Source organism: Piliocolobus tephrosceles, chromosome 4 (assembly GCF_002776525.5).
Source record: "Piliocolobus tephrosceles isolate RC106 chromosome 4, ASM277652v3, whole genome shotgun sequence".
Taxonomy (NCBI): Eukaryota; Metazoa; Chordata; class Mammalia; order Primates; family Cercopithecidae; genus Piliocolobus; species Piliocolobus tephrosceles.
In genome coordinates this window covers 155,218,850-155,233,140 of record NC_045437.1, presented here as the reverse complement: position 1 = coordinate 155,233,140, position 14,291 = coordinate 155,218,850, and the positions used below count along the sequence as shown (strand labels likewise).

The 14,291-nt window shown below is 45.0% G+C and overlaps 1 protein-coding gene and 1 non-coding gene across 2 annotated transcripts in view; one reads left to right on the top strand and one right to left on the bottom strand.

Annotated features, from left to right (window-relative positions):
- The first annotated feature begins 289 nt into the window (after positions 1-289).
- Positions 290-14,291, top strand: part of SEC24A (SEC24 homolog A, COPII coat complex component) — a 90,996-nt gene continuing 76,994 nt past the window's right edge. The window contains exons 1-2 of the mRNA XM_026454496.2: positions 290-1,610; positions 11,811-12,278. Of these exons, the coding sequence (XP_026310281.1) occupies positions 1,514-1,610; positions 11,811-12,278 (565 nt within the window). The 5' untranslated portion in view covers positions 290-1,513. The remainder of the gene's footprint in view (positions 1,611-11,810; positions 12,279-14,291) is intronic.
- LOC111531026 lies at positions 12,425-12,484 on the bottom strand. The gene has a single exon (XR_002728109.1). It is a non-coding gene; the product is annotated as a U7 small nuclear RNA (small nuclear RNA).

Below are 14,291 nucleotides of genomic sequence, written 5' to 3'. Positions count from 1 at the left end.
TGGCGCCACTGCACTCCAGCCTGGGTAACAGACGAAGACTCGGTCTCAAAAACAATTTTTTTTTTTAAATAGAGATAAGGGGACTCTACCAGTTGTCCAGACTGGTCTCTAACTCCTGGCCTCAACTAATCCTTCTGTCTCAGCCTCCCAAAGTGTTTGGATTACAGGAGTGAGCCACCTTGCCCAACCTGACACAGATCTGGCTTTTTTTGTATGTAATATAACACTTCATAGCAGGCATTTGATACTAAATAAATTAGGTAAGATGTACTTCACACTGAGGTTTCGAAACCGCGTGGCATGACATTTTAATCAACAGTATGAATCTGTAAAGAAGGGCTTTATCATCAGCACAGAGCAGGAAAAACCTAAATAGAATGAAGTCAGCTAAGATGATTACTCAGTCATTAATTAACTATGCTGTCTAATCACCGCAGTTTCGACCTCTCTTTGGCTTCAAAAGTCAAAAAAGTATACTCGCAAAAAAAAAAAAAGTCTACTTGCTCTGAAAGGAAGTTTGAGTTCTTTACCTTACTGTAAACTCTTAGAAGAGGAAACAAAACTGCCATTTAAATGTGCTAATGAACTTGAGTGTGACTATGCTATGAATCAGCGAGTTTCAAAATCAAAATTCCTCTGAGTCCTCCAATCAAAAGACAAAGGCCTCCTTCTTGGCTTGATTACACATACAATACGTACACATATTTAACCACCTCTTTTTAAACCACCTCTTTTTAAAACTCCTTACAATTTACATCTGAAACATGAAGACGAAATGTGAATGAAATACTGCAATGAACATTAACCGTCCCAGCTACCAGTAGTGGTACGTCTCAACAGAGGACGATGACTTCTGTGGTCTCAGGTAATCTTCACAAAACCCGAGAAGAGGAACTGTCAGTCCCACCCCACGAAAGCGGCTACTGAATCCCAGATTGCCCCACGATCCCAGCTCTGCGAACGAGGTCACGTTCACAACGGCGGGAATTTCCGTAGCGGTGACACACGGCACTTCCGGCCGGCCGTGAGAGTCGGTGACGTGGCAGCGAGGACTGGCACGGTCGTCGGGGTCGGGGCACCAGGAGCTGTCAGGTGGCCTCGGGGCAGCCCGGCTGGCAGAGAAGAGCTCGCCGGCGAGGCAGCGGCTGCGAGCCCGGAGCCGGAAGTGCCACGTGTCCTGATTGCGGCTGCGCGGCCGGCGGCTGACAGGCACTTCCGGCCAGGGCCTCCTTCCTTCTCTCCAGGTTTGGCTGCCGCCTTCTAGCCGGGCGTTCGCGACCCCGCCGGCCCGACTCCCAAGCCTCATCTCCCAGGCTAGGCCGTGGCCGCCGGTGGCCTGGGGAGAGTGCGGCGCCATGCCTCGGGCTTAATGCGCCCCCCTCTCTTCTCCCAGTCTTCAGTCTTAAGTTGTTAGCTTCCTCCCCCCGCTTTCAGCAGTGGTCTTTCAGCTCTCTTCTTGTGCGCTGTTGTCGACCCCAACCAGCCCCTTCCAACCCAGATAACCGCCGTCGTCATGTCCCAGCCGGGAATACCGGCCTCCGGCAGCGCCGCAGCCAGCCTCCAGGCCCCGAACGGAGCCGCCTTGGCCTCGGAGTCTCCCTACACCAACGGTGAGTGCTGTCCTGGGGGAGGGCGCAGCCTGGCCAGGGCTGACTGACCTTTGCGTGCCACTGCTGCTTGAAGCGACATAGATAGAGAGGGTGACCTCCTTAACCGGGTTCTGGCGCGGGTGGTGGTGGGCGGCTGGGCCAGGCGACCACGGCGATTGTGCACCTGTAGCCCCAGGCTCGGCTCAGTCTTTCACATTTATTTATTCAGTCGGTCACCAAAACAGTAAATGAGCACCTGCTGTATGCAACGCCCTGGGTGAAACATGGGTGAGAAAATGCTGCAAAACTCGAATATAAGGATCATAGTGTTTGGGTGCCTTCGCCTTCCATGCCACCTCACCCCGGTTTTCTAGAGAGCAAGATTTGGGGTCCTATTCATCTGGGTTCTGCAGGCCCTGAAGTGGTGGGGGGGGGCGTCGTACTCAGTCTGAGTTTCTGGAGATGTATGCATGCTTTTGGGACACCCCTTTAGGGCCTACTCATCTCTCCCAGAACCTTCCCAGAATTGTACCTCCAACAGCTGTTCAGTGTTTCAGCTGTGGAAAAACCAAGTAGAAGGATCTCCTGCTTGATTTCTAGATGTCTGTACAGCATTTGGAAAGTGGTTGGACACAACTCTCTGAATCTCTGACAAGAGTCCACATGTACATTATAGTTTGTCATTTGGTGTGAGAATGTCTTATAATTTTATACCTCTTCTAGGATTCCTTAAATCATCCTACATTGTGATTTGCTAAGATTATTTCAGTTGTTACAATCAACAAAGACTTTCTGCTGACAGATTGCCTACTTACCAATTTACCTACAGATCTTTGGTTTACAGAAATAAGACTAGTAGAATAATGCTAAAGAACTTAAGTTGCCCATTAGAGTCTAAGATTTCTGTGAAGTTGGAGAAAATAGTGACTAAAATCGCTAAATTACATTGTTTTTAGAGAAGACCAGTGTTTTCTTTACAAAGATGGCTCTAAAAGACTTTTAAAAATGTCTGTGAGTAGGCCACTATGTGGGCAGAAGAAAGAATAAGTGGAGGAAAGCCACTGAAAGGGTATTGAGTTAACCATTCTTTCTCAAAATTATGGTAACAGATTATGTAAACTACATTTTATTCTAGGATATTTAGTAACATTTACACTGAGGATGAGAAAAAATATGTTACATGACTATGGATTTTTCTTATCTATAAATTGCAGTTTTACATTAACTTTAAATGACAAATCCTCAAATGTGCTTCAATGTGAGTGTAGTTGTCATAATATTGAAATGTTAAAGGGATTTGACCACTGTGGTGTGCTGTATTAGAGATATTGTCACTATGTTGAGTTGATGCAGTCCAACAGATATTTGTTCCACTTTTTTTTTTTTGAGATGGAGTCTTGTTTTGTTGCCCAGGCTGGAGTGCAGTGGCATGATCTCAGTTCACTATAACCTCCGCTTCCCGGGTTCAAGCAGTTCTCCTGCCTCCTTAGCCTTCCAAAGTGCTGTAATTACAGGCCTGAGCCACTGTGCCCAGAGCTCTTTTTTAAAATATAATTTTCATAGTCTTTTTATAAGTTCCATTTCTACAGGTTTTTTTTTTTTTTTGAGACGGAGTTTTGCTTTTGTCCCCAGGCTGGAGTGCAATGGCACAATCTCGACTCACTGCAACCTCCACTTTCCAGGTTCAAGCGATTCTCCTGCCTCAGCCTCCCAAGTAGCTGGGATTACAGGCATGTGTCACCACACCTAGCTAATTTGCGTATTTTTAGTAGAGACGGGGTTTCACCATGTTGGTCAGGCTGATGTCCAGTGATCCACCCACGTTGGCCTCCCAAAGTGCTGGGATTACAGGTGTGAGCCACTGTACCTGGCCTCTACAAGGTTTTTGTTTTTTGCCTTTTTTTTTTTTTTTTTTTTGAGACAGGATCTTGCTTACACTGTCCTTCAAGCTGGAGTGAAGTGGCAAGTGGCAGGATCACAACTCACTGTTACTCCTGGGCTCAAGCAATCCTCACACCTCAGCCTCCTCAGTAGCTAGAACTACAGGTGCATACCACCAGGCCCTATTTTTTATATAAGTATAAAATATAAATTATATATATAAAATGTATATATTTTATTATTATTATTTTTTGAGTCAGAGTTTCACTCTGTTGCCCAGGCTGGAGTACAGTGGCTTGATCTCAGCTCACTGCAACCTCCATCTCCCAGGTTCAAGTGATTCTCGTGCCTCAGCCTCCCGAGTAGCTGGAATTACAGGCATGCACCACCACGCCTGGCTAATTTTTGTATTTTTAGTACAGATGGGGTTTCACCATGTTGGCCAGGCTAGTCTTGAACTCCAAACCTCATAATGATCTGCCCACCTTGGCCTCCCAAAGTGCTGGGATTACAGGCATGAGCCACCACGCCCAGCCTAATATATACATATAATATATTTTTTATCTATATTATATATAGATAATGTAATATCTATATATAATTTTTTTTTTTTTTGTATTGACGGGTCTCTCTGTGTTGCCTAGGCTGGTCTGAAATTCCTGGCCTCAAGTGATCCTCCTGACTCAGCCTTCCAAAGTGCTGGGATTAGAGGAATGAGCTACCAAGCCTAGCCTGGGTTGTTTTATTGTTCGTCCTGCTAATAATACAGAGGGTAGGGATGTGGTATCAGGTTGGAGGAGAGGATATTTTTCAAGAAGGTGAGAAAATGTTTCAATGCTGGGATCTAGTTTTGCTTAACTATTCCAGAGCAGTAGTTGATGCTTGCATATTCTGTTGAAAACTCTTTTTTTTTTTTTTTTTTTGAGATGGAGTTTCACTTTTTGTTGCCCAGGCTAGAGTGCAATGGCGCGATCTTGGTTCATTGCAACCTCTGCCTCCCAGGTTCAAGCAATTCTCCTGTCTCAGTCTCCTGAGTAGCTGGGATTACAGGGGGCATGCCACCATGCCCAGCTAATTTTTGTATTTTTAGTAGAGACAGGGTTTCATCACATTGGTCAGGCTGGTCTTGAACTCTTGACCTCAGCTGATCCACCCGCCTCGGCCTCCCAAAGTGCCGGATTACAGGCATGAGCCACCGTGCCTGGCTGACAGGGTTTTCTTTTTTTTTTTTTTGAGACGGAGTCTCGCTCTGTCGCCCAGACTGGAGTGCAGTGGCCAGATCTCACAGCTCACTGCAAGCTCCGCCTCCCGGGTTTAGGCCATTCTCCTGCCTCAGCCTCCCGAGTAGCAGGGACTACAGGCGCCCGCCACGTCACCCGGCTAGTTTTTTGTATTTTTTTAGTAGAGACGGGGTTTCACCGTGTTAACCAGGATGGTCTCGATATCCTGACCTCGTGATCCGCCGGTCTCGGCCTCCCAAAGTGCTGGGATTACAGGCTTAAGCCACCGCGCCCGGCCATGGTTTTCTAAGTCTTTGTGTATACATATGGCCGTTGCAAAAATTGATAGAGTGCAAGACCTCTTAAACTAATGGATCTTAATCTGATTATCATGTAATAATGCTAAAGGCAAATAATAACTTTCATCATTAATTAGTGCCTTTATTGACTGAATCAACTTGCAAAGGTAGTTAGAAACTGCAGTTTTGTTTTGGTTTTTCAGAACTGGTCTCACTTTGTCCCCCAGGCTAGAGTACAGTGGTGCAATCTTGGCTCACTGTAGCCTTAACCTCCAAGTTCAAGTAATCCTCCTGCCTCAGCCCCTGAAGTAACTGGGATTATAGATGTGTGTCACCATGCTTGTCTAATTTTTTGTATCTTTAGTAGAGATGGGTTTCAACATTTGACCAGGCTAGTCTCGAATTCCTGACCTCGTGATCCTCCTGCCTCCATCTCCCAAAGTGCTGGGATTACAAGTGTGAACCACTACGCCTGACCCAGGCTTTCCTAAAGAAACTTATAGCTTTTTGGCCAGGCTGGTCTCAAACTCCTGACCTCAGGTGATCTGCCCACCTCAGCCAAAGTGCTGGGATTACAGGTGTGAGCCACCACACCTGGCCACATGAGCTTTTTTACTAATGCAGATTCTGGGATCCTTTTGAATTCTATGAAATAGGATTTTACAAAGGTGGGACCTGAGATCTCAATTCGTACCATTATTATAGCAGGTTCCTCTGATTCTGAAGCTGCTGGTTAGGTGGGAAGCACTCATCTGCATTCATTCTTGCCTCTAACTTTCTAATTTAGCTTCTTTACCCACACATCCCAAAATTGTCCTTAATAAGGCCACAAGGCTGGGCGCGGTGGCTCATGCCTGTAATCCCAGCACTTTGGGAGGGCGAGGCAGGTGGATCACAAGGTCAGGAGTTTAAGACCAGCCTGGCCAACGTGGTGAAACCCTGTCTCTACTAAAAATATAAAAATTAGCCGGGCGTGGTGGCATACACCTGTATTCCCACTTACTCAGGAGACTGAGGCAGGAGAATCACTTGAACCCGGGAGGTGGAGGTTGCAGTGAGCCGAGATCACACCATTGTACTCCAGCCTGGGCGACAGAGCAAGAATTCATCTTAAAATAAATGAATAAATAAGGCCACAAATGGCTTCCTGGTTATTAAATAGAAAAATATTTTTCAGTCCTCATTTTCCGAGCTGCATTTGATATCTTTGGTTGTTATTTTATTTTTACAACAATTGCTTTCTTTGGTTTCTAGGATATTACCGGAAGGGTGGTTATGGTTTTCTTTCTTTTTTTTGATTGCTATTTCTCAACAGCAGTATTCTCAATATTTCTTCCATTTCTGATTGTTTTTTTCTCTCTCCTCCTTCAATATTGGTGTTCTTCAAGGTGACCTGTTTTTCTTATATGCCTCCTGGGTGTCTTTAATTCCCGGTTTTAAATCTTATGCATATATCAGTGACTCCCAAAATTGTATCTTAAGCTGAAACCTATTGCTTTGGCTGCAGATAAATATCTTTTTTTTTTTTTTAAACAGAGTCTTGCTCTGTTGCCCAGGCTGGAGTGGGGTGGCATGATCTTGGCTCACTGAAATCTCTGCCTCCTGGGTTCAAGCAATTCTCCTTTCTCAGCCTCTGGAGTAGCTGGGACCACTGGCACCTGCCACCACACCTGGCAAATTTTTTGCATTTTTAGAAGAGATGGGGTTTCCCCATCTTAGTCAGGATGGTGTCGCTCTCCTGACCTCATGATCTGCCCACCTCCACCTACCAAAGTGCTGGGATTACAGGCCTGAGCCACCGCACCCAGCGCGGATAAGTATCTTTATACTGCGGCCGGGCGCGGTGGCTCACGCCTGTAATCCCACCACTTTGGGAGGCCGAGGAGGGTGCATCACGAGCTCAGGAGATCAAGACCAACCTGGTTAACACGGTGAAACCCCCGTCTGTACTAAAAAATACGAAAAATTAGCCGGGCATGGTGGCGGGCGCCTATAGTCCCAGCTACTCGGGAGGCTGAGGCAGGAGAATGGCGTGAACCCGGGAGGCGGAGCTTGCAGTGAGCCGAGATCATGCCACTGCACTCCAGCCTGGGCGACAGAGCAAGACTCTGTCTCAAAAAAAAAAAAAAAAGTATCTTTATACTGGACATCTCCACTTAGATTTCTTGGTGGCACCTGAAAATTAGTGTGTTTAAAATAACTCTTCAATCTCTCTTCCCTTTGCCATCCCCCACCTTTGTTTTTTTGAGACAGAGTCTTGCTCTGTCACCCAGGCTGGAGTGCAGTGGCGCGATTGCCAGTCATTGCAACCTCCACCTCCTGGGTTCAAGCAATTCTCCTGCCTCAGCCTCCTGAGTAGCTGGAACTATAGGCCTGTGCCACCATACCCGGCTAATTTTTCTATTTTTAGTAGAGATGTGGTTTCACCATGTTGGTCAGGCTGGTCTTGAACTTCTGACTTCAGGTGATCCACCCGCTTCGGCCTCCCAAAATGTTGGGATTACAGGCATGAGCCACTGAACTTGACTTTTTTTTTTTTTTTTTTTTAAGACAGCATCTCATTCTGTCACCCTGGCTGGAATGCAATGATGCAATGATAGCTCACTGCAGCCTTGAACTCCTGGGCTCAAGTGATCCTTGATCCTTGATCAAGTGGGTGGGGTGGCTCATGCTTGTAATCTTAGTACTTTGGGAAGCCAAGTCAAGAAGATCCCTTGAGCCCAGGAGTTCAAGACCAGCCTGGACAACTTAGGGAGACCCGATCTCTACAAAAAGTTAAAAAATTAGCCAGGTACAGTGGTGCATGCCGGTAGTCCCAGCTACTCAAGAGGGGAGGTGGGAGGATCGCTTGAGCCAGGGAGGTCAAGGCTGCAGTGAGCTGTGACACTTCAGCCTGGGTGACAGAGCAAGACTTCATTTCTAAAAAAAAAAAAAAAAAAACCACACACACACACACACACAACCAAAACATATATTTTGTAGAGATAGGGACTTGCCATATTGCCCAAGCTGGTCTCAAACTCTTGGCCTCAAGTGATCCTCCCACCTTGACTTTCTAAAGTGCTGGGATTACAGGCATGAGCCACCATGCCTGGCCTTCATTTCTATTCTTTTCTTTTTCTGTTCAAATGAATAAACACGGCCATCCACCAGATTGCTCAGGTCAGAAACCTAGGAGTCATCCTAGATTCTTTCCTCTCTTCATCACCCATATTCAATTCCACTTAAAATCCCATGAGTACTATTTCCTCAAATCAGTTTTTTAAAAATTTGAGTAATGTATAGCTACTAAATATTTCTCTGCCATCCCAATGTTAAATTATTTATTTATTTATTTTACTTCTGAGACGGGTTCTCACTCGTTGCCCAGGCTAGAGTGCAGGGGCATGATCACAGCCAACTGCAGGCTTGATCTCTTGGGTTCAAGTGATCCTTCTGCCTCAGCCTCCCAAGTACTGGCTAATTATTTATTTTTTTGTAGAGATGGTGTCTCACTATATTACCCAGGTTGTTCGTAAACTTCTGAGGTCAAGCCGTGCTCCCGCCTTGGATTTTCAAAATACTTGGATTACAAGATTAAGCCAATGTGCCTGGCAAAAGTTTTTATTAAATGCGTATATGCAAACACAAAGCTAGATGTAAACTTCATAGGTTTATAGCTATTGTACTATTATAAAACCAAACATTAAAAATATCAACAAATGGCTGGACATGGTGGCTCACGCCTGTAATCCCAGCACTTTGGGAGGCCAAGGTGGCCAGATCACTTGAGGTCAGAAGTTCAAGAACAGCCTGACCAACATGGTGAAATCCCGTCTCTAATAAAAATACAAAAATTAGCCAGACGTGGTGGTGCACGCCTGTAATCCCAGCTACTCAAGAGGCTGAGTGAGGCAGGAGAATCGCCTGAACCCAGGAGGCAGAGGTTGCAGTGAGCTGAGATCACACCACTGCACTTTAGCTTGGGCAACACAGCGAGACTCCATCTCAAAAAAATAAAAAATAAAAAGCAATATAATTCAATTTTAAAACATTAAACAATATGCTACATTTTGTTTGAAACCACAATTGATTTGATTTGTTTTAATTTTGAATATGTTTGAACATTATCTGGGTGACTATCATGCTCACTTTTTCCTTTTTGTTTTTGACACACGTTCTCACTCTGTAGCCCAGGGTGGAATGCTTGATTATAGCTCACTGAAGTCAAACTCCTGGGGTCAAGCAGTCCTCTTGCCTCAGCCTCCTGAGAAGCTAGGTCTACAGCCGTGTGCCACCACTCCTGGCTAATTTTTTAATTTTTAATTTTTTTTTTTTTTTGTAGAAATGGAGTCTTGGTATGTTGCCCAGGCTGGTCTTCCACTCCTCAGCTCAAGTAGTTCTGCTTTGGCCTCAAGTGTGCTGGGATTACAGGCAGGAGCCACCATGTCCAACCTGTATACCATTTTAACAGGGGAAGGGTGGGGTGAGGGAAAGGACATTTACTGGAAAACAGACTTATAGGAAGGATAAATGGGCTCTTAGAATAGATATGATAGTTTTGTGATGATGTCTGTTTAGGTGTGGTGTGGATATTTCTCATCTCAGGTCATGAGTCAAATTGATATCTTTCCTGGTTGCCCCTGGGAAGTAGATTATGACAATTGAGTTCTTTTGGAAGTCTCTGTTTTAGGCAGATAAGAGATTTTAGAAACTCAAATGCCTTCTGCTTAAAATGATTTTTTATGCCGTAGTAGTGTATTCTGGACCCCTTCACAATCACTGACCCATTATTTTATTTATTTATTTATTTATTTATTTATTTAGAGACAGAGTCTCGCTCTGTTGCCCAGGCTGGAGTGCAGTGGCGCGATCTCCCCTCACTGCAAGCTCCGCCTCCTGGGTTCACACCATTCTCCTGCCTCAGCCTCTGGAGTAGCTGGGACTACACATGCCCGCCACCATGTCCAGCTAATTTTTTGTATTTTTAGTAGAGACGGGGTTTCACTGTGTTAGCCAGGATGATCTCGATCTCCTGACCTCGTGATCCACCTGCCTCGGCCTCCCAAGGTGCTGGGATTACAGGCGTGAGCCACTGTGCCTGGCCTCACTGACCCATTGTTTTGATGGGCTACTTAGTAATGACTTCAGACTTTAAAAAAATTTTCCATTTAGTGAACGTGTCATTATATATTTATTACTACACTTTTTGTGAACTGCTTGCAATTGATCCATATATGATTTTCACATAGTGGGGAGGGAGGTCAGAAAAAAATTTTTCATGTAATAGTTACTCACAGTAGGTCTATGATGGTGACTACCACAAAACAAGTTCTTTTGTATCTGTCTTCCTGCCAGTTGGCCTTATGACCTCATGCTTTTTTTTTTCGAGACAGGAGACAGGGTCTCACTTTGTCACAGAGGCTGGAGTGCAGTGGTGTGAACACAGCTCCCTGCAGCCTTAACCTCCTGCACTCAGTGATCCTCCTGCTTCAGCCCCAAGTAGCTGGGGCTTACAGGCATGTGCCACCATGCCCTACTAATTCTTACAATTTTTATAGAGACGAGGTCTTACTATTATGTCCAGGCTGGTCTTGAACTCCTGAGCTCAAGCTATCTGCCCACCTTGGCCTCCCAAAGTGTTGGGATTATAGGTGTGAGCCACCATGCCTGGCATCTTTTCATCTTTATGGACTTGTCAAATTTTTGCTTATTTTGTACATTTTGGTGGTATTTGGCTTTCACTTGGCTGCACCTGGCTTGAAGGCACCTCTTTAGCATATTAGCTTGTGATAAGATTGTAAATATAACCTGTTTGCTCATGCCTGTAATCCTAGCACTTATAGAGGCTGAGGCAGGAGAATTACTTGACCTCAGGAATTTGAGACCAGCCTGGGCAACATAGTGAGTCTCTGTCTCTACCAAAAAAAAAAAGTTAAGTAGGCGTGGTGGCGCATGCCTGTAGTCCCAGCTTCGTCAAGAGGCTTGGATGAAAGGATCGCTTGAGCCCAGGAGGTCAGAGCTGCAGTGAGCTACGATTGTGCCACTGTACTCCAGCTTGGACAACAGAGTGAGGTGCTGTCTCAATCAATCAATCAATAAGTAAGTAAATAAATAAAATTGTAATACAAATATGAAACTAGGCCAGGATATCTTGTGGCAATATCAGGCTGTGAGATGGCCTATTTTTATCCAAGCAACCCAACATATGCTTATATATTAATTTTTTACAAATGTTTTCATTTATTCAGACATCTCTGTATTCACTCTGTTACTTGCTACTGTTTAGTCCATCTTTTTTTTTTTTTTTTTTTTTGTCATCCAGGCTGGAGTGCAGTGGTGTGACCTTGGCTCACTGCAGCCTTGACCTCCTGGGTTCAAGCGATTCTCCTGCCTCAGCCCCCCAAGTAGCTAGGACTACAGGTGCACACCATCAAGGCTGGCTACTTTTTGTATTTTTTATAGGCATGGGGTTTCACCATGTTGCCCAGGCTAGTCTTGAACTCCTGGGCTCAAGCTATCCACCTGCGTTGGCCTCCCAAAGTGCTGGGATTACAGATGTAAGCCACTGCGCTGGCCTTCACTGTGGTTTTCATTTGCATTTCTGTTATGACTAATGATGTTTGTATTTCTCTAATGACTGATGATGTTGAATGTTTTGGCATGTGCTTATTAGCTATCTTCTTTGGAGGTATATTTGAATGTCTATTTAAGTCCTTTGCTTATTTTTTAATTGGGTTATGTGTTTTTCTTGCTGACCGTAAGAATATATGTTTTACTTTATTTTTTAAGGTGTTGCTATATTCTTTGGTAAGACTAATTTGTCCTCCTTTTATTGGAAGGTCCTGTCCAAAATGCATTGCTGTCTTCACAAGAGTCAGTGAGCCAAGGATACAATTTCCAGCTTCCAGGATCCTACTCTCATCCAATACCAGCAAAGACTTTGAATCCAGTCTCTGGACAGTCTAACTATGGTGGTTCTCAGGGATCTGGGCAGACTCTTAATAGACCACCTGTGGCCTCTAATCCAGTGACACCTTTGCTTCATAGTGGTCCTGCTCCCCGAATGCCATTACCTACTTCTCAGAACTCATCTACTACACCAATGCCTTCTAGTAGCTTTCTTCCTGGAGCCAACCTGCCACCACCTTTGAATTGGCAATATAACTATCCATCCACAGCCACACAAACAAACCATTGTCCTCCTGCATCATCCCAACCAACTGTATCTGGAAATACAAGCTTAACCACAAATCATCAATATGTTTCTTCTGGATATCCTTCACTTCAAAATAGCTTTGTAAAGTCAGGTAGTATTCTTATAGAAGTGCTTAAAATGTAGAAATGTGAAACTTCTGCTTATTTAGATATTTGAAATAATACTTGAAGCCTGAAAACCATATGGAAAATATGACTTTTAAAATTATTAGTAGTTTTTTGTTGTTGTTTTTTGTTTTTCGGCTTTCCAGTAAAAACCAGAAAGCCTGCTAGACAAATTAAGTAAGCTGTAACACTCATTAGTAGTTTTTTTTTTTTTTTTTTGAGATGGGTCACCCAGGCTGGAATGCAGTGGCACAATCTCAGCTTACTGCAACCTCTGCCTTCTGGGTTCAAGTGATTCTCCTGCCTCAGCCTCCCCTGGGACCACAGGCATGACCAGCATGCTCGGCCGATTTTTGTAATTTTAGTAGAGATGGGTTTTGTGGGTTTTTTTTTTCTTTTTTGAGACAGAGTTTTGCTCTTTTCGCCCAGGCTGGAGTGCAATAGTGCGATCTTGACTCACTGCAACCTCCACCTCCTGGTTCAAACAATTCTCCTGCCTCAGCCTCCCAAGTAGCTGGGATTACAGGTGCCCGCCACCACACCCAGCTAATTTTGTATTTGTTTTAGTAGAGATAGGGTTTTACCATGTTGGCCAGCTGGTCTCGAACTCTTGACCTCAGGTAATCCGCTCGCCTCTGCCTCCCAAAGTGCTGGGATTACAGGCGTGAGCCATTGCACCTGGCTGATAGCTGGGTTTTCATAGCGATTATGTTGAATCTGTGCATCAGCTTGAGGACAAAGCTACATATTATGTATTCTTAGACTGACTTTGATCTTTTTATCTTTTAACCTCAGTGTTTGGTTGGACTTTTCCTTTTTTGCTATTAAAATCAGCAAGGTGTTATACTTTTTTTTTTTAAGACTTTTTTTTTTTTACACAGTCTTGCTGTGTAGCCCATGCTGAGTGCAATGGCATGATCTCGGCTCACTGCAACCTCTGCCTACCGGGTTCAAGCGATTCTCCTGCCTCAGCCTCCAGAGTAGCTGGGATTATGGGATTACAGGCACGTGCCACTGCACCTAGCTAACTTTTTGTACTTTAGTAGAGATGGGGTTTCACCCTGTTGGCCAGGCTGGTCTTGAACTCCTGACCTCAGGTAATCGACCCACCTCAGCCTCCCAAAGTGCTAGAATTACAGGTGTGAGCCACCACTCCTGGCCATATATATATATATATATATATATAGACAGAGTCCCACTCTGTCTCCCAGGCTGGAGTGCAATGGCGCGATCTCGGCTCACTGCAACCTGCGCCTTCCGGGTTCATGCCATTCTTCTGCCTCCGCCTCCCGAGTAGCTGGGACTACAGGCGCCTGCCAACACGCCTGGCTAATTTTTTGTATTTTTGGTAGAGACAGGGTCTCACCGTTGTTAGCCAGGATGGTCTCGATTTGCTGACCTTGTGATCCGCCCACCTCGCCTCCCAAAGTGCTGGGATTACAGGCGTGAGCCACTGTGCCCGACCCCAGCCACATTTATTAACATTAGTAGTATTTCTTTGAAAAGCATTTAAAATTATGTATTGGGATCTTCAGGTTGATGCTTTTCAGCAGACATCCTCAAGTTTATGAACTAGTGAAGGCTTCCAAGTGAAATACTAATATCAATAGTTACCTTTTTAAACTCATGTATATGGCATATACTCCATCAGGCTTAGTAAATTGTTAATGGCTGAAACTTTATTTTTCCAAGCCTTTGATCAGACATTGGCCCTGGTGAATGCATTTTGGCCTTGTAAAAATTAAAGTTGTTGGCCGGGCGCGGTGGCTCAAGCCTGTAATCCCAGCACTTTGGGAGGCCGAGATGGGCAGATCACGAGGTCAGGAGATCGAGACCATCCTGGCTAATACGGTGAAACCCCGTCTCTACTAAAAAATACAGAAAATTAGCCGGGCGAGGTGGTGGGCACCTGTCGTCCCAGCTACTCGGGAGTCTGAGGCAGGAGAATGGCGTAAACCCGGGAGGCGGAGCTTGCAGTGAGCTGAGATCCGGCCACTGCA